Source organism: Gracilinanus agilis, chromosome 3 (assembly GCF_016433145.1).
Source record: "Gracilinanus agilis isolate LMUSP501 chromosome 3, AgileGrace, whole genome shotgun sequence".
NCBI classification, from domain to species: Eukaryota; Metazoa; Chordata; class Mammalia; order Didelphimorphia; family Didelphidae; genus Gracilinanus; species Gracilinanus agilis.
In genome coordinates this window covers 450,022,292-450,047,491 of record NC_058132.1, presented here as the reverse complement: position 1 = coordinate 450,047,491, position 25,200 = coordinate 450,022,292, and the positions used below count along the sequence as shown (strand labels likewise).

Sequence of the window (25,200 nt, the reverse complement as noted above, 5' to 3'; positions counted from 1 at the left end):
TCATCAACCATAACATGATGGCAGACAATGAAACTGCAGCAGGCCATTTGGAGAAAGGACTCTGGTTGTAGTAATTTATAGGCTGCAGAGTGAAACAACCAAGAGGTAGCATCTTTCTCCTTTTTACCCAAAGAGAGCTAGAAAAAAAACCCAGCTAGGTTCTATTTACTATCCACTGTAGCTGCTGGTATTTTGTGAGCTATTTTTTTCTTTTTATAAATTTGCCAATTTTTTTTGGCATGTCCCTACTTTAGATCAGAATATGCATGGAAGGACAGCTCCAAGAGTGTTTAAATTTCACTCATTGCTAGGACTGTAAAATTCTATTATGGGAAGATAAAACTTCTCTGTGGGCTATTGAGTCACAGTTTTAGTTTTATGAATGATCTTACAACTCTCCAAAGCAGAAACCTAAAACACCAACTCCATGGGAATTTGGTTTGGGAGCCATACAATGTTCTGCCCTAAGCCCTTTAGTATCACTCAAGCAGGCACTAGGTGATAAGTTAGATAAAAGAGCTGGCTAGGAGTCAGAAAGACTTGAGTTCAAATCCCACCTAATGGTTGTGGGTGACCCTGGGCAGATCACTTAAACTTTCCTCCTCAATATCCTCATCTATTAAATGAGGACAAATAAAACCACCTACCTCCAAGGATTATAATATGGATAAAATGAGATAATATTTGTAAAGCACTTTGCAAACCTTAAAATGCTAGCTATTATGGTTAGTAACCATACTTACAACAACTCCCCCATTTTCACAGGCTTCAAAAACATTTTTATACCTCATTGAACACTCTGAAAAGGGTGCTAGGTAGAAGCTGAAGGTCTCCTCCAATACCAATCTAGCTCAACTCTATGCCTCTGTAGATTGGAAGTGGGCACAGTCTGTCTTCAGTCTAGCAACAGAGCATTTGGCAGAAAGAAAAGCTACAGTACTATTATAACATTGGCATCTGGTCTAAAAGGATGGAGAATGAATGACAAACTGTGGTACTTCATTTTCAATGAACTTAAAATGAGAAGTGAGTGTTAATTACAATGAAATGAGCTTAGAATGTGTTAGAGTGGTCATAGAGTATTGCTGATAGTTAAGGCAATAAAGAATCATGGAAATTTAGAGTAATTAGAAGCCACCTTAGAGTTCATCTAGTCTAATTATCTCATTTTTCATATGAAGAAAAGGAGGCCCAGAGAGCATAAGTGGATTGTTCAGTGCTACAGTTAATTAATGACAGAGCTCACTGAGAAGTCTAGGGTTTGAAAATTGAAATTATACAAATTTGAATTTGTAGAGCAGTGTTTACTCTGTTCCACTGCCTTGGCTAACCATGCTGAGAAACTTCCTTCCTTTTAATTGAGAAGATTAAATTGATTCTATCTCATTTTTTATTCGTTGCATTTACAATTAATTGATTTTTTTCTTGTAAGTGATTTTTGCCCTATAAGTGCCCAAGTCATGGTTCTCTATCTCTGGACTTAGTCCAGAATTCTTCTGGCCTGTAATGAATTAAGTTTAGAAATCCAGTTCTCTTGCTAATCCTTGCTCTATTCTTGCCTCAAGGAATTTAGCTAACCTTAGGTGTCAAGCCTAATATCTTTTTACCACCAAGCTATCCTTCAAGGATTTCTGGTTTGCTGTCCAAAAAGTCTGGGCTGCTATCTTGAAGGTGTACTCAAATAATGAATACTTCTTAGTCACAGGGGAGAAAGAAGAGGTTGTTGCCAGTCCCTCGTTACCAAATTTTCAACCAATCTCATTTGTCCTTCCTCACCTCAGCTTTGTAACCAGTCATGTTGCCATCAACCTCATGATGTCACCTACCATGTTCCATACTCCCCAAAACCTATGAAAGAGGAGATAGCCTTTTACTTAGAGTCGTTGGCATAAATTGAGGCAAGCCATTGATCCCTTTATTAATAGATTTGTTGCCTCAGTTTACCTTTTTTATTAAATTTCATTAATGATATAAAGTAAATTCAACAAGCTTTTATTAAATACTTATTATGTGCTACTCACTATGGTTGGCCTGAGGCAAAAACAAAAATAAAATAATCTTGGCCCTCAAGGAATTACCATTGTAATAAGGGGAAAGAGAGGGAATTGGCATCTATATAGTTCCTACTATGTGCCTAGCCTTATGCTAAGGACTTTACAAATATTATTTCATTTAAGTCTCACAACAACTCTGGGATATGGGTGCTATAATTATTCCCATTTTACAGTTGGGAAAACAAAAATAAAGTGATTTTCCCAGGGTCCTTCTACTAGTAAATATTTGAAGCTCACCAGCCTAGTACTCAGTTGTTATTTCACCTGTTGTTCAGTTATTTCACTTGAGTCCAACTCTTCAGGTTCTCTTAAGGTTTTCTTAGCAAAGATACTGGAGTTTCCCATTTCCTTCTCCAACTCATTTTACAGATGAGGAAACTGAGGTAAACAGAAATGAAGTGGCTTGCCTAGGGTCACATATTTAGTATGTCTAAGGCCAGATGTGAACTCAGATCTTCCTAATTTCAGGCTTGGTGCTCTATCCATTGCCCCACATAACTATCCCTACCACACTACTCCTAATCTAGTCTAGTTAACTGGAAATAAATAGATTTTTCATGAATAGGATAGATATTAAGTTGATTTAACTGTTTTGATTTAGGTGTCATGTTACCTGGAGAATGAAGACTTAGTCTGTAATGGCTAAAAATGCATACAGTCTCTTGTATGTATCCTTTTATCCTCACACATAGTAAGGCACCAATATAGGCTTACTAAACACAATACAACAGGGGCAGCTGGGTAGCTCAGTGGAGTGAGAGTCAAGCCTAGAGACAGGAGGTCCTAGGTTCAAACCCGGCCTCAGCCACTTCCCAGCTGTGTGACCCTGGGCAAGTCACTTGACCCCCATTGCCCACCCTTACCAATCTTCCACCTATGAGACAATATACCAAAGTACAAGGGTAAATAAATAAATAGATAGATAGATAGATAGATAGATAAATAAATAAACACAATACAATAAAAGTACTAATTCCACGAAGTAAGAGCAGTGATAATAATTGATGGATTGTGGCATCCCCTAGAATTTTTTCCACTCCAATCAAATAAGCAGTTCCTAAGTACTTACTATAGATGCTGTATTAGGTTCAAGGTATAAAAAGACAAAAAAAATCCTGTTTGGTGTTCAAAAACTGTCATCAGCCAGTCTCTTCCTCCCTTTAAAGTCTCCTTATGTCTTAATTCCCACTGATATACTCTAATACCATTGCCTTCCTGAATGTTCCTCAAACGAAAGACTCTTTATCTTGGTTGTAGGAACTTTCTCTGGCTGTCCCTCAACCCAGGCATGCTTTCCTTCCTCAACACCACTTATTGACTTTCAAGGCTTCATTTAAGTCCCAGTGAAAATCCTTTCTTCTATAGGAACTCTTTCCCAAGCTGGCTAAATTCTAGCCCTTTCCTTCTCTTTATTGTTTCCTTTTTGTCCAATATATAGCTTGTTTGTATGTGTTTGCTTGCTATCTCCCTCATTAGATTGTGGGTTTCTTGAGGGTAGGTGGTTTTTATTTTTGTATTGTCAATAATTTACACAGCACCTGGCACATACTTGATGCCTATTAACATTTTTTGACTAATCGACTGAAGCTCTTCCTGCCCTCAAGAAGCTTATATTCTATTGAGAAGATAAGTCTATCAAGTCAAGTATTTTTCTTATAATCTAAGAAAGGGAGAGTATTAAGAATTAGAGATCAGGTAATGGTCCCATGGGTGATGAGACATAAAGTAGCTCTGGAAGGAAGCCAGGAATTCTAACAACAGAAATAAGGACCATTCTAGACATGGGAGAAGGGGGCAATCTTTTCCAAGCTATGAAGGTGGGAAATGGAATACTAAATTGTCTGGTAAAATGGGAGCAATAAGCCTCGAAAGATAGATTGTGAAGGGCTTTAACTACTAATCTGGAGATATTTTCTCTGAGAATCAGAGAAATTAACATTTATTAAATGTATACTATGTGCCAGGCACTGTGCCTGGCTCTCAAGTTCTTGCTCTCAAGAAGCTCACAGAGGGAAACAACATTTAAACAACTCTATAAAAACAGGCTCCATACAGGGTAAATTGAAAACAATCAACAGAGAGGAGATACTAGAATTAAGGAAAATCAGGAAACATTTCTTGAGGAAAATGGGAAGATCTATTTGATCATTTCCATTAGAATGCAACAGAATGTTGATTCCCTTAATGCAAATGCAATGGTAAAAAGTGAAATAAGCAGAACCAGGAGATCCTTGAACACAGTAATAACAATAGTGTAATGATGATCAACTATGAAAGACTTGGCTATTCTGACCAAGACAATGATCTAAGACAGTTTAGCATATATCATGATGAAAATTGCTATCCACCTCCAGAGAGAGAACTGATGAATTCTGAGTGAAAATTAAGTATAACTTCTTCATTTTCTTTTATTTCTTGCTTTTTGGTTATATTCCTAATATAGAAATGGATTTTGCATGGCTTCACATGTATAATGGGTATCATATTGCTAATGTTCTCAGTGGGTTGGAAGGATTGGAGGGAGGGAGAGAATTTGGAACTCAAAAAAATTTTAATGTCAAAAAATATATTTTTAAAACTAGAAATTGTTAGTAACTTTGTAGAGAGAAATTTTCATTAAATTATGAGTTTGGAAGCCAAACTAGAACATTTAAGGAGAGAATGAAAGGAAAGGAAATGGAGGCATCAATTATAGACAGCCTTACTTCCTAGCTGTGTGACCCTGGGCAAATCACTTAACCCATATTATTTAGCCCTTACCACTTTTCTACAATACACAGTATTGATTCAAAGATGGGAGGTAAGGGTTTTTTAAAAAATTTCTAGGCAGCCTTCTCAAGGAGTTAGCCACAAAAGAGAGAAAAGAAATGAGATGATAGAGAGTGATGATGAATAGGACCAAGTGAGCATTTTTTGAGGATAGTGGGGAAAAGAATGTATTTATAGGCAGTAGGGAAGCAGCCAGTAGACACTGAGAAATTGAAGACAAGTGAGAGAGTGGGTTGGCAAAAGGGGCAATCTGCTGGAGAATATGGGATGGAATGAGATCACATCCTTGTAGAGTGGTTTGCCTCAGCCACTAGTGGGGCCATTTCTTTTTCTGTGAGACAGTGAAGTAGGAAATAATGGCAAAAGGCATCTGGAAGATATGAGATAAGGAGAAAAGAAAAAGGAAAGAGCTCTCAGTGAATGACTTTAATTTTTTCAATGAAAATGAGGAAAGGTTCTCATCTGAGAGGATGCCCTAGGGAAGAGGAAACCAAATAAGGCTTGAAGAGGGATAAAAAGGTTTTTTAAAAGCCTCTCTGGTGAGTGGGATAATAAGCAAATTAAGGAAGTATAAAAAGATTGCCTTGAAGCAATGAGGGCCCAGTTGAGGTCATTAAGATTTTCCTCAACAAAGGAGTGGAATAATCAGACTTGTATTTTAGGAAGATAATTCTGGCAAAAAAAAAAATACTTTTCCATGAAAAATATCCAAAGAGGCTATGCAATATGAGACCTGGAATGGAAGGTCCTTAGATTGGTTCCAAAAGTTCATCTGATTCCAATACTTTATCTCCTGAGTGTAACTTTCTTCCTTTTCTCTCTTGCCTAGGACTTTACAATGACCTTTTACCTCAGACATTACTGGAAAGATGAACGGCTCTCTTTTTCTAGCAGAAGGAACAAAAGTATGACCTTTGATAGTAGATTAATTCGAAAGATTTGGGTGCCTGATGTATTTTTTGTACATTCCAAAAGATCCTTTATCCATGACACAACAGTGGAGAACATTATGCTCCGAGTGTACCCTGATGGTAATGTCCTCTTCAGTCTCCGGTAAGAACAGAGTTTTCCTGTTATGGACATCAAAAATGTTTCTTTTTTTCTTGCCCTCTTTCAAACTAAACCAAATTGGGAGCGTATTTGGCTTCCTAAATGTAAACAAGAAATTTCAAACAGCTGTTTCATTCATTGAATTATGTTGCGACAAGGTCAGGGGACTAAGTTTCATTAGGTTAATTATCATTTTACCAAGTATAAGTCTCCTAATCTTAAAGAATGATTTGGTAAAGATTTCATAACTTCAATTTCATCCAGTCTGCTTTCCTGTGAGATCCATTTTAAATACTTACTTGGGATCTTCGTTTTTGCTTATTTTTTCCCTATATTTAAATGTACTTCACGTAAGTACAGATCAGACTTCAAAGAAATAAGAAAGTCACTGAAAACTGCACAAGGAGGTAAAATCTATATAAGTATCATTAATGATTTATTCATGATATTATATTTCACCTTTGTAAAATGTTTTACTTTTTATTTTTTTGTCTTGAGAATACGAATCAGCCATGGATGAGAATAGGGACAATAGAAGAGAGGCCAAGTATCATTGACTCAGCTCTTTCTCAGAAGAAAAGCTTCTAATATTTAATAAAAATTCTATCCAGGTTCATTAGTTATTGACATCCATATAAAGACATGACACAGAATACATTATCAAGAATGTTATGAACATAACAGGAACAGAGACAGTCATGTAATGAGTGTGAGAGATAACAGAGAGATGAAAACGTATGTTGATTCCCTCAAGATCAAGAGGCTGACTTTCAAAGTTTAGGTAGAATTTCTATGGAGCAGTTCTAGTAGTCAAGAAGAGCACAGAATAATAAGATGTGGAGGAGTTGCAATTTACATCCACAGAAAGTTCCATCCCAGATGAGGAACAGAATGCACCAAGAGATCAAGACCAAATAGTGGTGATGGTGGTCATGGCTATCAAACTACATCAGAATGAAAAATGAGCAAAAGATAAAAATAATGCTATAAGTCATAGGACTAGCATTTTCAAGACCATTATTGTTCACAAGCCTAGGTGGACAAGTCATAGTGAGTTGGTCTAACTATTTTGGTCATGTCTGGTTCTGCCATGATCTTATAGACATAAGCTACACAAAAAGTTTTTTACTCAGGGATTCCAAAGATAATTTTTCACACATTTTCCTGCCCTTAAAACATTTACTTACAACTTAGTTTGGAAAATAAAACTAATACACATGAAACAACAATGAGACATGCAAATACAACATATTAATAAATGTGAAATTGTGTTGAAAAGTCTTTAAGTATTGTTGAATTTTAGAGAGAGGTCAATGAGAGAAAGAATAATAAAGGAAGACTTCTCTGAGAAGGTGGTACTGAAACTTGTAGTTAAGGTTGAGTAGAATTAGTAGGAACAGAAGGGAAAATCAAAAGAATTCCAGGCTAGAGGAATAACATCAACAAAGACATGGAGACAGGGGATCAATACTATGTACTATTGAAACAAGGAGACTGCACTAAATAGAGTGAATGAGCAGTAGAAGTTGAAGGATAATACGGTTAATGAAGTTGACAGGACCTAGATTATAAAGTGTCTTGAAAGCAAGACAGAGAACATTAGATGTGCTATAGTAGGCCAGTGACTTACATACTTTTGGGGTCCTAAAACTCTTTTAAGCTCTCTAAAATTATTGAGGCTACCCCTGCACAGAATTTTGGTTGATGTAAGTTGTATCTATTGATATTTACCATATTAAAAATTAAAGCATCTTATTACTATAAAAATAGCTTTGATCTTGTAGATCTCCTGTAACAATCTCATCTCACCATCCCCCAGAGGTTCCTAAATCACACTTTGAGAAATGCTGTCGTAGGAAATAGGGAGACATTAAATAGAAATGCCATAGTAGGGGAAAGGGAGACATTTAAACAATTGAATAATATTATAGAAACAATGTGTAAGGCAGATCAAATAATAAAACTCTATAGCACAGATTTGGCCCCAAAATTGTCCAAATTCTGTTTATAGCCTCTGCATATGCAAAACTTTGCAGATGAAGACCTGCCATATATGGTTTGTTCCCATTTATATCCTCTTCCTTCAGTTTCCTTATTCAAGAGAGATAAGTATTAAAAACTTCTCTCTCCATGTATGTTATCCCCTTGCTATGTTATTTAGTGAAATATACTCTTTTATAGTCTGAGTCTTGTACACATTGAATGATTTATCAAAGATTAATTTTAGAAAGAGATTCAGGTAAATCTAGACATTTTAACTTTTCATCCATCCATCCTAGAGAGATATTTGGCTCAGGTTAGTACAAAAGATCCATCACTTCCATTGTTCCTTGCCATGAACACCCTGTAGCAATAGAAGAATAGCATACATTTCTATCTAAATTTTTATTCAGGAAACTAAATAGTAAAAGTCCAAGCCCCAAATCTTACCAAGAATCAAGAGTACCACAATGTTATTTGGTCATGGAATCAATCCATTGGACTTGTTTTCATTTTTTCCATAACAACTTTGGGGAAAAACATTTCAGTGGCTGAAATATGCAGAGTTGCTTACATCATCAGTGCAATCAGTCCAATTTACTCATTCATAATAATAATTACCACTTACAGGTTTTACAAAATGCTTTACAATGATCTCTTTTTATTCTCACGACAACCTTTGGAGTTAGATGCAATTTCCTTATTTTAGAGATGTGGAAACTGAGTCTGAAAGAAATTAAATGACTTGCATGGAATTGTACAACTAATAAATATCTGAGGCCAGTTATAAATTCCTCTTCCTGATTCTAAGCCCAATGCCCTATCTTGTAGATGCCCCTATTCTTATAACAGCGAAACACATCAAACTGAATGTTTGGAGGTAGAAGGAGTGTTTTGTCATATGTACATGGCCTATGGCTCTTGTCATTTTTTTCCAAGTAAACATTATAGTTCTTTATTTTCTGCCTATGGAGATAAAGAGATACTCCATTCATTTAATCAGCTCACAGAGTTTTTGGAGGCAAATTTCTGTGGCCCTTTGTTCTTTGCAAGTGTGCTTGGGGACACTCTATCTATTTCTGATCTGTTTTTGTTCTAATGAATCAACAACCAGAACTTCTGCTTTTAGACAGGATCAGAACAATCACTTCTGCCTCAAGCCAGGAAAATCTAGGAGAGAACAGAATTAGCTATAAACAGTCTTCATCATTATGTAAGTCATTGATGCAATCACATGAATTATACATTTTGAAATAATTTGTTTTAAATTGCTTTAGAAGCTGAGGAAGATGAGGAAACAAGTGTTATTTATAACTCATAATGAGTTCTAGGCATAGCAAGAAACCCAAATAAACTTCAGATATGAAGTGCATTGCCTCATAACAACTCCAATTAACATTTGATTTGCAAATAAGGATCCCAATATTTAATTCCACTTGGACATCTCCAAGGGACATTGTAGCCTTGCGGTCATTTTGTTTTCTTTCTGGAAGGTAGAATGCTTTTTGCTTAGATGCCCAGAACTCTGTCTACCTCCCTGTTCTTCTCATTCTATTCCCTTCTATCCAGGAAATCTCCGTCCAAAACAACAAAAAAATAAAAACCCTGATGAAAACTCAGCTGTCTATTATTGGAATAAATTTTACAAGATAAAAATCTGCTTTAGGTCTTTCTCTTCTGCTATGTTATGTGGGGGACACTGGCAAACAGACAGCACATTCTACTCCCATGATTACCTCCCAATATCTATAGCGAGAACAGAGCTCTCTGCCAAGGCTGTTGGTCTCCTGGCAATCTAGTGGGGGAATAAAGCACTCCTCTATTCTCACTTTAATGTTACAGGTGACATCTGAAATGCATGATCGCTGCCTCCCTTTCCACATTGTCTCACTCAAAATGCAAGCCGATTTTTATCACATCAAAACTACATCTATCAATGGACCAACTGGGGAGGGAATGAATATTTATATAATATCTGTTATGTTCAAAGTACTATGCTAAGAGTTTTTCCAAATTCAATCTCATTTGCTCTCTACAACAATCCTGTGAGGTAATGGCTATTATTATCCCCATTTTATAATTAAGAAATCCAAGACAAACAGAAGTTATATGACTTGCCCAAGGTAACATAGCTAGTAACACTCCGAAGTAAAATTTGATCTTGGGTCTTCTTTACTCCAAGCCCCAAGCTTTATACGCTGTGCTACCAACTGCAAATTGTTCCCAAAATGTTCTTAAATACACCCTACAGAACTACAGTTAAGCACCATAATTATGGCCACCCTCAATGGAAGGAAATGGGAAGAAAAATTTGCAGAAGACTTTCCACAGATGATGCAAAATCTGCTGTCTTCCCCATTCAGGCCTGCAATGTACCCAGTTCCAAACAATTTATCATCATAAAGATGAATAACTGCATAATGCTTGGTAATGGGCAATAAATATACAAATAAGAAAGTACACAGTCATCTGCACAGCCATTTGGCTATAATGTAAAGTGATCTACATTCCCCCATTGCTGTTTCTCTTACAGGATAACAGTTTCTGCCATGTGCTTTATGGATTTCAGCCAGTTTCCTCTTGATACTCAGAACTGTTCTCTTGAACTAGAAAGCTGTAAGTCTTACTATGTGGTGTAATATTTCTGTGTGTTCTATACTTAAGGCATATTTAATACACTGATAGGGGAGTATATCATTACTAACCATGATAGAGCACTGGTGCAGGTTAAATGTATTATTTTTTTTAATCTCTTCCCTTCCTTCCTAAAATTCATTTTGTGGATTATTTCCAAGACAGAAGAGTGGTAAGGGCTAGGCAATGGGTGTTTGCCCAGGATCATATAGCTAGGAAGTATCTGTGGCCAGATTTGAAGCCATGACCTCCCATCTCTAGGCTTGGCTCAATCCACTGAGCCACTTACCTGCCCTGCTAATGTGTTTATTTTTAAAACAGGATTATCATTTAGCTACAAAGGCAGATAGTAGTCTTTTTCAACTACTAACTACTTCAGAAAGGTATATTTTGACATGATAGAGTTTCATTTTTTTATTAAAGCCTACATATTATTTTCAAATAATAGAGTTTCCAAAATAGTATTTATCCCAGTTAAGTAAAGAAAATCTGATGCCCAAATATTATAACTTCCAATCTTATTTAACATTTAGCAAGTTTAGGAGTTACTACTTTCAAAATAAATCAATAGCTTTTCTCTTTGGTCTGGAAAATAGTAGGGGAAAAGATCTATTAGCCAAAGAGTACATCTAATCACTAATCCTGCATGAGGATCATCAAATCCTAGTTGTAGAGCTCAGCAGGCCCTTCAAAGCCATCTAATTTAACTCCCCCATTTTCAGATGATGAACTGAAGCCCAGAGAGGTTAGACAACTTGTTCAAAGTTATATAGGAATTAAGTGTCATACCTAGTTAGGAATCCTGGTTTTCTGTTTCCAAAACCAATGTGTCTTTCATTGCACCATGTTGCCAGCCCACATTGCTAGTGCCCAGGATCTATAAAAAAAAAAAAGTTATCAGTCTCCAGAAAGACAAAGTCCCAGAAGCCAGTTCTAAGAATCCATCTGACTATACAGCCTGCCCTTAACCTGGACCAACTAAGAGTTATGACTTCAACTTGAAATCCAACTTAAAAGTACTTTCATAATATCTACCAAAGCACACACTTGGCTAAGCATTTTTAATTTTTTAATTATTTCATTTATGTTAATTATGTATATTTAATATAATTTTAATTAAATTTTACTTTTTTAATGAAGAGAAATTTATTTTCTCTCCCTCCTAATTTCTACCTCAGTGGGGAACAAGAAAAATATGTTTCTTGAAACAAATGAACAAAATCAAGAAGAACAAATTCCCTCATTGGCTCATTCAAAAAATATGTTTCAGGGGCAGCTAGGTAGCTCAGTGGAGTGAGAGTCAGGCCTAGAGACAGGAGGTCCTAGGTTCAAACCCGGCCTCAGCCACTTCCCAGCTGTGTGACCCTGGGCAAGTCACTTGACCCCCATTGCCCACCCTTACCAATCTTCCACCTATGAGACAATACACTGAAGTACAAGGGTTTAAAAATAAATAAATTAATTAAAAAATATGTATGTTTCGTACCCTGTCCTGAGTCTATCACTTTATCATTCTCTGCCACTTATTCAATTAATGAAACCCTTGTTGTAGCATTACTTGACCATCACCCAAGATATAAATTGGATTGTCAATGATAACCTGAGTTAGTTAGTCCTATGTTTGCCAGCATCAGATTGGCAAGGATTCATACTTTAGATATTGAAGAACTTACTAAAGACCTTGCATATTTGAAATTTTTGATTTCAAAATCAAAATCAAAATATTTGATTTTTCATTGTTCTTATTAAAATGTAAAACCGAGAGACAATGTGGAAGAATGTATCTCTAGAGAGTTAGGAAGGCTTGCCTCTGACACATAACGGTAATGTGTTATTCTGGGCAAATTTCTTAATTAACCTCTCATTACTCAGATTCAATTTCAGGGAAGGTGTGAAGGTGTGCATTGGTAAATAGTTTCTCCACCTGAGATTTCCACCTAGCAATACAATTACAGATCTAGTCCCTAATCTTCTACCATTGTTGCTATTGCTCAGAGCCTTTCCTAGTACCTCTACCCACCCATATTATTAGTGTTTCCCCCATTTTGAAATTGCTTTGTATATGCTTCATACATGTTCATCCTTACTAGTAAACTATAAGGTCTTTGAGAGCAGGTAATGTTTCATTTTTGTTTTGGTGTCACCAGAGCCTAAAACTGTGCTTAATGTATAGTAATCACTTCATGAATGTTTACTGACAATAAATCAAAGAGATTTAATAGTTCCAAGTATCTATAAATACCTTTTGATTATTTTAGTTTGAATTTTGATTACCCAGGAACATATCCCCCATAGGTAGCATCTTTCCTATAGAACTAATAGTTATTTCCTCTCAAGATGCTTCTCTTGGGGCAGCTAAGTAGCAGAATGATCCTGGAGACAAGAGGATCTGGTTCAAAACTGCCAAAAGACACTTCCTAACTATGTGACTCTGGGCAAGTCACTTAACTCCATTTCCCTAGCCGTTGCCCTTCTGTCTTAGAGTTATTACTAAGACAGAAAGAAAGGGTTTAAAAAATAATTCTCGGGCAGCTAGGTAGCAAAGTGGATAGATCATCTGGCTCACTTGGCTTGGAGTCAGAAGGATCTGGGTTCAAATTTGGCCTTCCTAGTTTTGTATCTCTGGGCAGGTCACTTAATCCCATTTGCCTAGCCCTTGCCTTTCTGTCTTAGTTGTTACTAAGACCAAAAAAGTAAGGTTTAAAAAATAAAATAAAATCGCTTCCCTTAAAGAGTACGAATAGGCATCTAAATATTTGATTTAGGGTATATTAAAACATCTCAACTCAGCCTAGTATGCTTCATTTTACCTGGTAATACGTGGTATTATACACATTAAGAGGCATTATATGTTTTCAAGATTTGTCTTAAATTCCAATTTTATCCTATTTTTCTTCAGTCCCTTTCTTATGAGGATTTCCAATAAATATTCATTAAAAATCTCTTTAGAAAACATGGTCATTCTATGGTAAAATCCTGACTTTAGAGTTCAAGAACTTGGTTTCAAATTTCTGCTCTGCCACTTTATTGTCTAATAAGATTTGGGGCAAAATACTTAAACTCCCTGGGCTTCAGTTTGTCATCTGTAAAATGTGGATGGTGGGACTAGATGACCTCTTCTAAATTTAGATTTATGAGCTGTGATATGATTTGATGGTGTCTAGGCCATTTCTAGCTCTAAATCTGTGGTCATCTGATCAAATTCAGATCCCTTTCACAAATCCTGTGGTATTAATCCTGAGACCTTCCTTAATTCTAATAAAGCTCTAGCATGTAAGGGAATGGGTATAGATCTAGAGATAATGATTTAGCAAACAGATTGAAATTACCTTAGTTTACTATGCTAAGCTTGTGAAAATTACCCACTGGACAACCAGCCATGCAAGTATAATCACTAAAACACATAGATTCCTTTTGGACATAAGGACTGATCAGGCAAGAAAATTTATCGAGTACCTCTCTGTACGTGGTTACATGCTAGGTGCTGAAAATTGAAGATGTTACTGGATCAGCCCTCAAAGAGTTTATGATCTAGTTATAAGGATTTTCTTTTCTTTTTTTTTTAGATGCATATAATGAGGAAGATCTGATGCTGTATTGGAAACGTGGAAATAAGTCCTTAATCATAGATGAGCATATTTCCCTTTCTCAGTTCTTTGTTGAAGAGTTCAGTGCATCTAGTGGACTAGCCTTCTACAGTAGCACTGGTATAGTATGTTACTTAATCTGCTAATAAGCATTTATTGAGCACCTACTATGCTCTGCACATCTATTTTGTCCAAAACAGAGAAAAATATGAAGAAAACTGATTTAAACTAGGTATTTGTATCTAGTCAGCCAACTGACATAGCGTAGTAATGAGATTGGGGCTCTTTCACTGGTCAGATTAAATTAATTATCCAAAACTCTGCTCTGTGCTACATCTTCTTCGTTTTATTAGGAAGAGAATATACTTTGGGGTTTCACATTTATCTAAGAATCTCAAGGTATCTTATAAAGTTACCCATGATTCTTACATCTGGTAGGACCATAACCACAAGCCACTTGGAATGGAAAGGAATGCCTGTATTCTTTCTGGTTCTCAGTAGTATAACAATTCTTGGGAGGCAGTATTTCTTGATTTTTAATTAATTTATTAATGGACCAGTCAAGACATCTTAATCTAGTCGGTTGATTCTCTCCAAAATCCCAAATAAAAAGTGTCTCACTCCTCTGGCACAGACCTATATAAAACCCAGGTGAGCTCACCACTCAGTCCTTCCCCTGGACATCCCAAGACATCTCTGATTGGTAAATAGCCACTGAGGAGGTAGACTTAAAGACCTTAATTCCTCTCTTATTACTTCATCATAAGAGAGGTATATCCTTGCTGGGTCCTGGAAGATGCCAGCCCATTCTACCATGTGGCTGGATCATTGCACTTTGTCAGTTCAATATGGCTACTTAATCCACTCTTAATCTTTCAGTTGGGTTAGGGTTAACCATGGTTGGCTTTTATCCTTAACAAAGACAAAAGATCCAAACCCATTTTCATAGCCTAGGGGAGAAACTAGAGATAGCCTCAGCTTAAAATCAGTCTTTCCTTAATGGGGGGCCATGAGGAAAAATGATTTCACAAGTCAATATTAATTTTCCAGAGTAGTCTACATTGTCATCATCAGGAATCACCAAATCTTAGAGTTGGAAGGGATTTCAGATACCATCAAGTCCAACCCATACCTGAACAAGAATTCCTTTACGTTGAGGGGGTCAAACTCAAGTAGCAACAGATCTCTATGGACTATTATGCTGCCTTAAAAAACCCCACAAATCAACATTATCTGTGTTGTATCTATATTTTGTTAAACATTTCCCAACTGTATTTTAATCTGGGCATACCCAAGAGTTTCAAAGCCACAAGTCTGACACCTCTACTCTACCTCATTTGTTGTTCAGTCATGTCTGACTCTTCAAGACCCCGAAGATCATAGCACCTCAATACTGTTTATGGGGTTTTCTTGGCAAGGATACCAGAGTGGTTTGCCATTACCTTCTCCAGTGGATTAAGGCAAACAGAGGTTAAGTGATTTGCCCAGGGTCACACAGAGAGTAAATAAGGTCAAATTTGAACTCAGGTCTTCCTTACTCAGGCCTCGCACTTTATCTATTGAGCCATCCAGCTACTTCTACTCTGCATCATACTTAACAATTAGTTACAAATGTCTTTTTGAAGATGTTCATGGAGGAAACTACTAACTCCTAAAGCAGCCCAAATTGCTTTGGGGTAGTTCTGGTTGTTAGGTGTATAAGAAGTAAAGGAAATCTAAATATCCAACTTTTATTTATGGATGAAATAGAGTTGGAGGAAGACATCTTTTGGGATGTTCACAGTTAACTTTTATAGGCTTTTGATAGTTAATTCATATTGGTGATTAACAAAACCAAATTTCAGAAAATGTTAGGTAATAGTTAATAAATTCTAGTACAAACATTTTATTGATCCTGTAGCTAATACTCTCTGACTCAACCCATCACACCCAATCTGGGAAGAGACATAAAGATAAACCAGAGTAGTCTCTCAGAGTCATAGAATCTGAGGATACTGTTATTGACACAAACTCCTACAAAAGCAAAGACCACTGCCAATATATTCCATCCTCTACAACTAACTCAAATATTGTTTCTGCTATCCCCATATAGAATCAAGATTCAGTCAAGCTGGGTACTTAACATTCCAAACTTCATAATGGGAGCTCTTAAATTAACTCTCTTCTTACCTATCAGTGCTTGTACATAGTTAGTTAACAACTGGACTAACCTTTCTAATATCACAGTTATTGATACTACTTAAAGGGTAATATGAGATCAATTGGTTTATAATTAATGATATAAAAGCAATAAATACAATTTCATGTTTTTTGGGTGTAGTAGACAGACAGACAGCTTTGGAGTTAATAAGGCTTAGTTTCAAGCCCTGCCTCTAACATAGATTTACTTTGTGACCATAGACAAGTCACTTAACCCATTAATGCTCAGAAAGTTATCTAAGACTCTAAAAGAGATCCTGATCTGATTATATATGTAGCTTCCTTACTGGATATTTCCTCCACCATTAAAATCATAGGCTTTTCCTCCACTCTTTACAAAAAACGTTGCTGGAGTAATCAGTACTGGTTGAGGATTGAAGTTGCCCTATTTAGAAGAAACATTACTACTATTTTTTGAATTGTCCTCAGACTCATGTGCCAGGAGCCACTGTTTTAAGGCTTCTCCCTTAAGGTATCCCCATAGGCATGACTCACCTGCATCCATTAATGCCTCTGAAGGAAGCATTTCCAGCTTTGAATTTACAATGAAAAACAAGAACAAAAGGAATAAAAAAGAGGAGGGGGAGGAGGAGAAAGAGGAAGAGGAAGAGGAAGAGGAGGAGGAGGAAGGGAGGAAGAAGAAGAAGGAGGAGGAGGAGGAGAAGAAGGAAGAGGAAGAAGGAAGGAAGGAAGGAAGGAAGGAAGGAAGGAAGGAAGGAAGGAAGGAAGGAAGGAAGGAAGGAAGGAAGGAAGGAAGGAAAGAAGGAAGGAAAGAAGGGGAAAAGGAGGAAAAAGACATTTATACAGTGTTTTTTTAAAAAATTCTTAAGATTAACAAAACATACTTTACATATTTATTATTCTATCTTAATTATCAGTTCTAACACCACTGCTTAGCTCATTGTTTGCCCATTGTATCCATGACAGTCCAGATTCACATGGCTTAATATTACACCTTCTTCCAAGTACCCACAACATTATTTATTAATAATAAAAAAAATCTTTGATTTGCTTTGAGCCCCTAGCAGAGGAATCACTCTCAATTTTTTAAAAAAAGGTTTTGGTTTTTCCCCCCAATATGAAGCTGAATATAACCTTCTCTTAATTGCCCTTGAGCAAACAAAATACTAACAGACCAATAATACCTTGAATTTGGCAGTTTTATTTTTGTTCTGGTTTTTAAAACCTAGGAAAACAATGTGAAATGTCAACTTTAAAGAAACAAAAATGGATTTTGGAGTTTCTACACACTCTTGGGAAGGGCAGAGAAAAAGAGAAAAAGGAGAAAAGGAAAGGTTGCATTGATGTTTTTAGCCAACCCAGAGAGCCATAGTTTTCTACCAAAGCTTTGTATGGCTTCTGCATAGCCCAGCTCTTGACCATTGCCATGGAAGCATCAACAACAGCTTTGATAACACTGATCCCTTAAAGTGGTGATTCTCAAACTCTTCCACAGCAATAAAGAACCTTTTAATTTAACCAGAACATTGGCAGAACCCTTGTAGTGTGTAATTGGAATCTGTTACCCTAAAAACTATGATTCTCAGCACCTCACTCTCCTCATGTTGTGTGATGATGTAGGGAAGTTATAAATTTTGTGTAGCCCCACCTCTCGCTCTCTCTCGATCTGATCAGTTTGGTGGAGGTGGTGTGAGGTGAAAGCCAGGAGATTATTGCTCATGTGGTCTTAATTTTGTTAGATAGGGTTTTTTTTTACTTCTACTTTAAGTGATTATTAATAAACTTTATAAAATATAATACTCAGAGTATTTAACATTAATTTAAATCCTACAATATTCTGTAGCAAAATTCTGTAAAATTATTTTTACTGCCCATTAACAAACAACATAAGGTTCATTGAAAAAAACAACTTTGGGGTGTTTCTAGAATACATCCTATTTCTCTCTGCCTCTTGGTCATGCTATAAAAGAACTTTACTATTTTCCAAGTATTTTACCCACATCTCACTCTTCGTGAGATACTGGGATATACATAGCTCTTCATCTAAGATGAAGGGAGATAATCTCTATCTTTTTTAGTACAAACTCGCAGGGGCACACATAGACAGGTAGAGGGAACTTTACATTCACCTATAGTGGTGACACTGATCTCCAATGCCCCATTACATTTGGCAATTCCTTGGTTCCTCTTTCTATGTATCAATCCCAGCTCTGGCAACTCTGGTCAGTCAGACAAGTCTAATAAATACCTCTTCCTAGTGACAGCACTTCAAGTATCTGAGAATGTTTTTCCTAAATCTTCTTTTTTTCCAAGAAAGATATCTACTCAGTTCCTTCAGCCAATCAATGTGGCTTAAGCACAAGGCCCTTACACTATCCTGGTTGTCCTTTTGAATAGTTTGAGCTTATAAATATTCTTCTTCCTAATAATTTAGCATCCAGAACTAAATATGATACAATGGATGTCTCACCAGAACAGAATACAATAGCTATATCACCTCCAGTCATATGAACATTATTATATCTCCGGTAATGCTGCCAAAGATTTTTTGGCCACCATATCAAACTATCTCATTGAGTTTACAATCCACTATTACCTTAAGCTCTTTTCCAGATGATATACTTTCTAACCACCCCTCATTCATCTTGTATTTGTGAAGCTGGTTTCTTCACATGAATTATAAGATGTTCATTACATTCAGACCTAGGTTCTATTCTGTTGAGAGCTTTTTGAATTTTGACTGTCAGCCAACATGCCAGTTATTCCTCCCAGCTTTGAGTCATTTGTAAAAATTTAATGAGTATGGCATCTATGTGTTCATCCAAGCCATTGATAAAAATATTAATTGTCAGAGAGTCAAGTACAGATCCTTAGGGACACACCATTGTAGATATCCTTTCAAGCTCATATCAAGCTGTTAATAAATCTTCTTTGAGTCCAAACATCTACCCAGCTTCAAATAATGAACAAGATAATATTCATTCCTAGATAATGTTAATATGTGGTTTTCTAAATCAATATATGAAGTCAAGGATCTTTGTGTAGTGGTCTCCACTTCTATTTGGATTTGACACCACTGCTGTACAGAATAATCATAGAAAAAATGTCCTTCAAACCTTCAGGAAATGAAAGTAGAAAAGAATTTAGCTTCCAATATCCATCCACCCAGCTAAATCATACCAGTTACACAACATTCTCTTTACCTGCTCTCACCTGCCACATTGTACTTATTCAGCTGCAGTATCAGATACTCTCTTTGACAATTTTGTGTCTCATTAAAAGATGTGTTTAAATTTTTTTAAAATAAAAAACACAATTACTTTTTAAATTTTAAAAATATATTTTAGTTATTTCAAAATGAACTTCAAATTTTTAATATTAAAAAATGTAATCTCTAAGAAAATGGAGAAAAACATGTGTTTCTTAAAAGTTTCCTCATATATCTGGAAACTTGGATAGCCTTAGTTTAAAAAATGTTTCCTTTCCTTTTAGTCCAAAACCATGATTTTACTAATAAACAGAGCTTCCTATGAGGAAACTACCTCTTCCAAAGCAGATAAGGGAATTCTATAATTTCTTCTCTTAGAAAATCCTGTCTTGTGTCCCAAAGAGAGTTTTTTTATAAAAGGAAAAGAGCCTGTTTGTACAAAAATATATAAAACAGCTCTTTTGTGACAAAGAATTGGAAACTGAAGGGATATTCATCAATTGGGCAATGGCTGAACAAGTTGTGGTAATTGCAATAGAATACTGCTGTGCTATAAGAAATGATAAGGATGATTTCAGAAAAACCTGGAAAGATCTAGATGAACCAATGCAAAGTGAATTGAGCAGAAACAGAACATTGTACACAGTAATAGCAATATTATATGATTTTTTATGAATGGCTTAGTAAAGCTTAGCAATACAGTGATGCAAGAAAATCCTCAAGGACTCATGATGTTAAAAACATTATCCCTTCAAAGAAAGAACTGATGGTATTTGAATGCAGATTGAGACATATTATATTTCACTTTATTTCTTCACTTTTCTTTTGTTTGAGTTCTCTTTCACAAAATGACTAATACAGAAAGAAGTCTTGGAATCTCAGGGAGTGAGGAAGGGAGGGAAGAAAAGAGATAAGAATCTGGCTCAAACTTAAAAAAACAAAAGTTAAAAAATTGTTTTTTCGTGTAATTGAAGGAAAAAAGATGTTTGTTTTTGAAGAGTAGCGTTGGGGCACTGAGAGATTTTTAATTTCTCAGAGTCACAGAACAAGATGATATCTGAAGTCCAAGTCTTTGTGGCCCCTAATCTAAGACTCAAACTATTCCTGCTGCCTCTGTAATTGATAGGTTAGTATAGTCCAATCATGACTTGGATTTCCTTTATAAAATATAAGAGAAAAGTATTTTGTAGAATTTTGGGCTTTATATAAATAACAATCACTGTTAGATTTGTTCAACCATTCTCTAAAGTCCATTTTTTAAAAGAGAAGCTAGATATTTAGAAACTTCTAGCTGTTCTTGACTCTCACGTGTGTGACTTTTCTGTCTTAATTAGGAGCTAGATAAAAATCTAGTTTTTTTATACAACTTTCTATACAACTGATAAACTCAGGCCAGTATTTTCATTAGTCTGATCTTGTTTAATGTTCCAACAAGAGCACCCTATTAAATACCTAATTAGGTGTCTCCCATCCACACATATCAAAATTATTCAAGAAATACAACAACAAATATAACCTTATTTGACAAGCTTAAAACAAAGATATATGCTCACCCAAAGTAATGACCATTGTTATGGAAGAGATCCAGTAGAGAATTCCAATCCTGCCTCAGATCCTAATTATCTGTGTGACCTTGGGCAACTTATTTAACCTCCTTGGACCTCAGTTTCTTCATACATATAAAACAAGGGGTTTCAACAAGATGACATTTGAGGTTCCTTCCAACTTGAAATCTACCATTTTATAATTGTATGGTCCCTACAAATGCTAAGATCCCCCAAATGCTCCTGTCTGTCAATAACATTTAGGCCCTGGAGCACTATAGAAACTTCTATGAGATATATGTAACTACACTAAAGAATTTGGGCTACCATACATACAGAAAAAAAACAACAACTGGATAAAGAATATCTGTCATCCAAATCATTGGACACATGCATGGTAGATGGTCATTCCAAAGAACATATCTCTCTGTATCTATTTCTTCAACAATCAGTAGGAATGGATAATGGCCCCAGAATTAAATAGAAGGGAACAGGCTGGATTATTCTTAGGAGACTTTAGGAGAGCTCCTTTAATAACCCTAAGTTTCTTTCATCTGTTTAGGACCAATATTCAACTGATGGTGTTGCATGGCTGCAAGTCAGATTTCATAGAGTCGAAGAGGAAGTATATGGTGATTAAGTAGAGGCACTGGATACAGATTGCTTGACTGTGAAGGGGAAGAGAAATAAGATGGAATCTGGATAGAATAGAAGGATAAAAGAAATTCTTTCTTTAGAACTTGGGAAATATAAGTCTGGTTGTAGATACCTGGGAAGGTAATGTTAGTAGTAGTAAAGGAGAAATTGAAAATATTTGACAGAAAAGGGATGATTAAAAACATTGACCTTGTCAGTACCTCTCTTCCTCTGAGACAGACAGGAATGAAGAGAGAATGGATGGTGATGCTGAGAAGTTTTTAGAAATAGAGACACAATGAGGGAATTTATAGTCAGATGGCTTCAAGTTTCTCTGTAGAGGAGAGGGAGTGAATGAACATTTACATAACACCAGCTATTGCCAGACACTCTATGAGCTTTTTAAACAAATATTGTCTTATTTGATGGGTGAAACAGTCATCTGCTATAAACACAGGGATGTTGGATTGCTTTTCAAGGCTTAAAGAAAAAATTGAAACAATTGATGTGAAGCAATTACCTAGAGTCATTAACCAAAGAGGCAAAATTAATCATGGTAGAAAGAGTATCAAAAAGCAATGAAGGCCCAGAAGAAGTTATGTTACTTCAAAAATTACTACTATACCTCCTACCTAAATATGAGTTTTTCTCACTTTGAACAAGCCAACATTTAGTATAGTATAGTACATAATAGATAATGTTATTATTGACTGTCTGACTGTCTGAAACATTGAATTTTATTCATTGATTCTGATTCATTCATTTAACAATTTTTGATTGACTCATGTATATAGCAGCTAGATGACATAGATAGAGTAGTGGGCCTCTAGTAGGATAAGAAGGAATTGGACAAGAACCAAGAAACTAGGGCAAAGACAGTTTGGGTTGAACTTAGATCACCCATGTGTCCAATAGTTACACTGAATTATTTAGAGCAAGCTTTGGAACCTGCCTTGTTTGCAAAAAGTTTTTTTCCTTCTTTTTAAATTATTATTTAATATGTTTAATATGATAATATAAGTATAACCCAGATCAGATCTCTTGCCAGCACGGAAGGAGGAAAGGAAGGGAGAGAGGGAGATAAATTCAATGATATAACTTAGGAAAACATATGTGGAAATTTGTTATCACATGTAATTGGTAAAAAATTTAAAAATTTTTTAAATAAAAATATTTTTAAAATATGAATGATTGTTTAATATATTATTTCCTCCCAATTCCATATTATAATAGTTTTTAACATCCATTTATGAGATTCACATTATCTCCCTCCCTTCCTTCCTTCCCCCTCCCTGAAATGGAAAGGAATTTGATCTGGGTTATTACAGATCTGATCAGAACAAATATATTTTAAGAAGTTTAACTGTGAAGCAGCATCGGATATTGTCAACAAAGGATGGCCTGTAGAATAATTCTTTTCTAAATTACAGTAGCAAAATTCCTTGAGATCCTTTGACCTAGAAAAAAAACAATCATGTTCTTGTTCAGTCATTTCAGTAGTGTCCAATTCTTTGTAACCCCATTTGGGATTTTCTCAGCAAAGACACTGGAATGGTTTGCCATATCCTTTTCCAGTTCATTTTACAGATGAGAAAACTGAGGCAAATGGGGTTAAGTAATTTGCACAGGGTCACACAAGTAGTGCTTGAAGTCAGATTTTAACTCAGGAAAATGTCTTCCTTATTGACTTCAAGACCAGTAATCTATATGCTGTACTACCTCATTGTCCCCAAACCATCATACTTTCATTAAATTCAATATTTGCTTCTTGAAAATAATTTAGTGTTCTTGATTATGTTAGTAAGTCTTATTTCCTGTGATTAGAATGTAAGCTCATTGCAAGTAGAAATCGTTTTAGTCTTTGTATCCTCAGGTCTTCAGGCACATAGTAAACACTTAATAAATACTCAATTGATAGTTAGGAGATAGATAGAAGGGTAGAAACTTGTACTAATGGAAATTCTTAACCTTCTCCCAACAGGTTGGTACAACAGGCTTTTCATTAATTTTGTGCTAAGGAGGCATATTTTCTTTTTTGTCCTGCAATCTTATTTCCCAGCCATGCTGATGGTGATGCTGTCATGGGTTTCATTTTGGATTGATAGAAGAGCTGTTCCTGCCAGAGTTTCACTGGGTAAATCATCATGAACCCTTGTGTGATGTTAATGACCACATAGGCAATTGGGGGGAAAGAAAGGGAAAGTGATTTGGGATAGAATGTGGTAGTCGTTTAAATGTTTATGTGTGGATCCTTCCTCTAGAGTCTAGACAATGAGAAAGACTGGCAGAGATTGGGATCAGCCATTAGCCAGAGGGGAGGAAAGATGTTTGGAAATGCTTTCATTAATTTAATTATTTATGCATATGTAAATATATGTGTGGACCTATATATGTCTATGTATACATATATGTGCATATATGTATATATGATATATATGGAGAGAGAGAAAGACAGAGAGACAGAGGACAGAGAAAGATGGGAAAGGAGAGAGAGAGGGAGGCAGAGACCAGGCAGAGAGAGACAGAGAGATAGGGAGAGACAGACAGATGGACAGACAGAGAGGAAAGGGATAGAGACACAGAGAGACACAGAGACAGAGACAGAGACAGAGACAGAGGCAGAAAGAGAGGTAGAAACAAGGCAGAGAAACTGAGACAGAAACAGAGACAGAGAGAAGAGAGACAGAGGCAGAGAGAGCAAGGGAGGGAGAGAGAGAGAGAGAGAATAAATTAAACATTCCAAGTACTGTATTGGTTTTCTGTACAAATAAAAGAAAGTACCATAGTTCCTGCCTCAAGGAGCCTATGTTGTAATGAGATAAGACAAAACCTACCAGAGGAATAGAAAGGGAGAGAGGGACAGGTGAGACAGCATAGCACTAGGTCATCAGGAAGTGGCTAGGAAGATGCCTGAACCTCAGCAAGATTATGCTGAAGTTCGCCTATTTTTAGGGTCATGGGACCTAAGAGTGGAGTCCAAGTTTTGGGTAGGAAGGAGGCAGAAGTGATGGTCTAACTAGAAGAGGCATGAGAGCTCTGTGTGAAGCAATAAGGTAGCAGAGAAGTGGTAAACTGAGTTGATCTCATATACACAGGCATAATTAATCTTTGACAAAACTGTGAAATAAGTTGAGCTTTGGCAACCCCAACTTCATCTTTCTCCTTTTTATTCACCTCCTGTCCTTCCAGTTCATGCTGACATAAGTCTCATCCCCCACTTCAAGGACAAAAGATATTTCATCAACTACTTTACCCTAAAGGACTTTTGACATCAGCCCTCCTCAGAGTGTTCAAGTTTTAAAAAGCTGTCATAGGGAGATAATATTTAGTATGAAAAACTCTATTTCTGATGGCACATTTTCAAGTACTGTAGCATCTGAGTTGGGAGGCATTTGTGACCAAGATGACTTTCTCAGGGCTTCTCAGAGCACAAAATAGATAATTGACTAGTATATTAAATGTATAAATACATAGAATTACAGGAAAGACAAACTAAAATTCATTCTCATTTGTAGTTTTGAAAAAACCAGGAGTAAAATATTACAAGATCATAGATTAGGATAGCTAGGTACCTCAGC

At 36.1% G+C, this 25,200-nt stretch overlaps 1 protein-coding gene across 1 annotated transcript in view; it reads left to right on the top strand.

Moving 5' to 3' along the window:
* Positions 1-25,200, top strand: part of GABRR3 (gamma-aminobutyric acid type A receptor subunit rho3) — a gene marked incomplete at its 5' end in the record, with an annotated part of 55,782 nt that overhangs the window by 19,369 nt on the left and 11,213 nt on the right. Inside the window, 4 exons of the mRNA XM_044666938.1 lie at positions 5,653-5,876; positions 10,387-10,469; positions 14,054-14,194; positions 23,604-23,756. Coding sequence (XP_044522873.1) covers positions 5,653-5,876; positions 10,387-10,469; positions 14,054-14,194; positions 23,604-23,756 — 601 coding nt within the window. The remainder of the gene's footprint in view (positions 1-5,652; positions 5,877-10,386; positions 10,470-14,053; positions 14,195-23,603; positions 23,757-25,200) is intronic.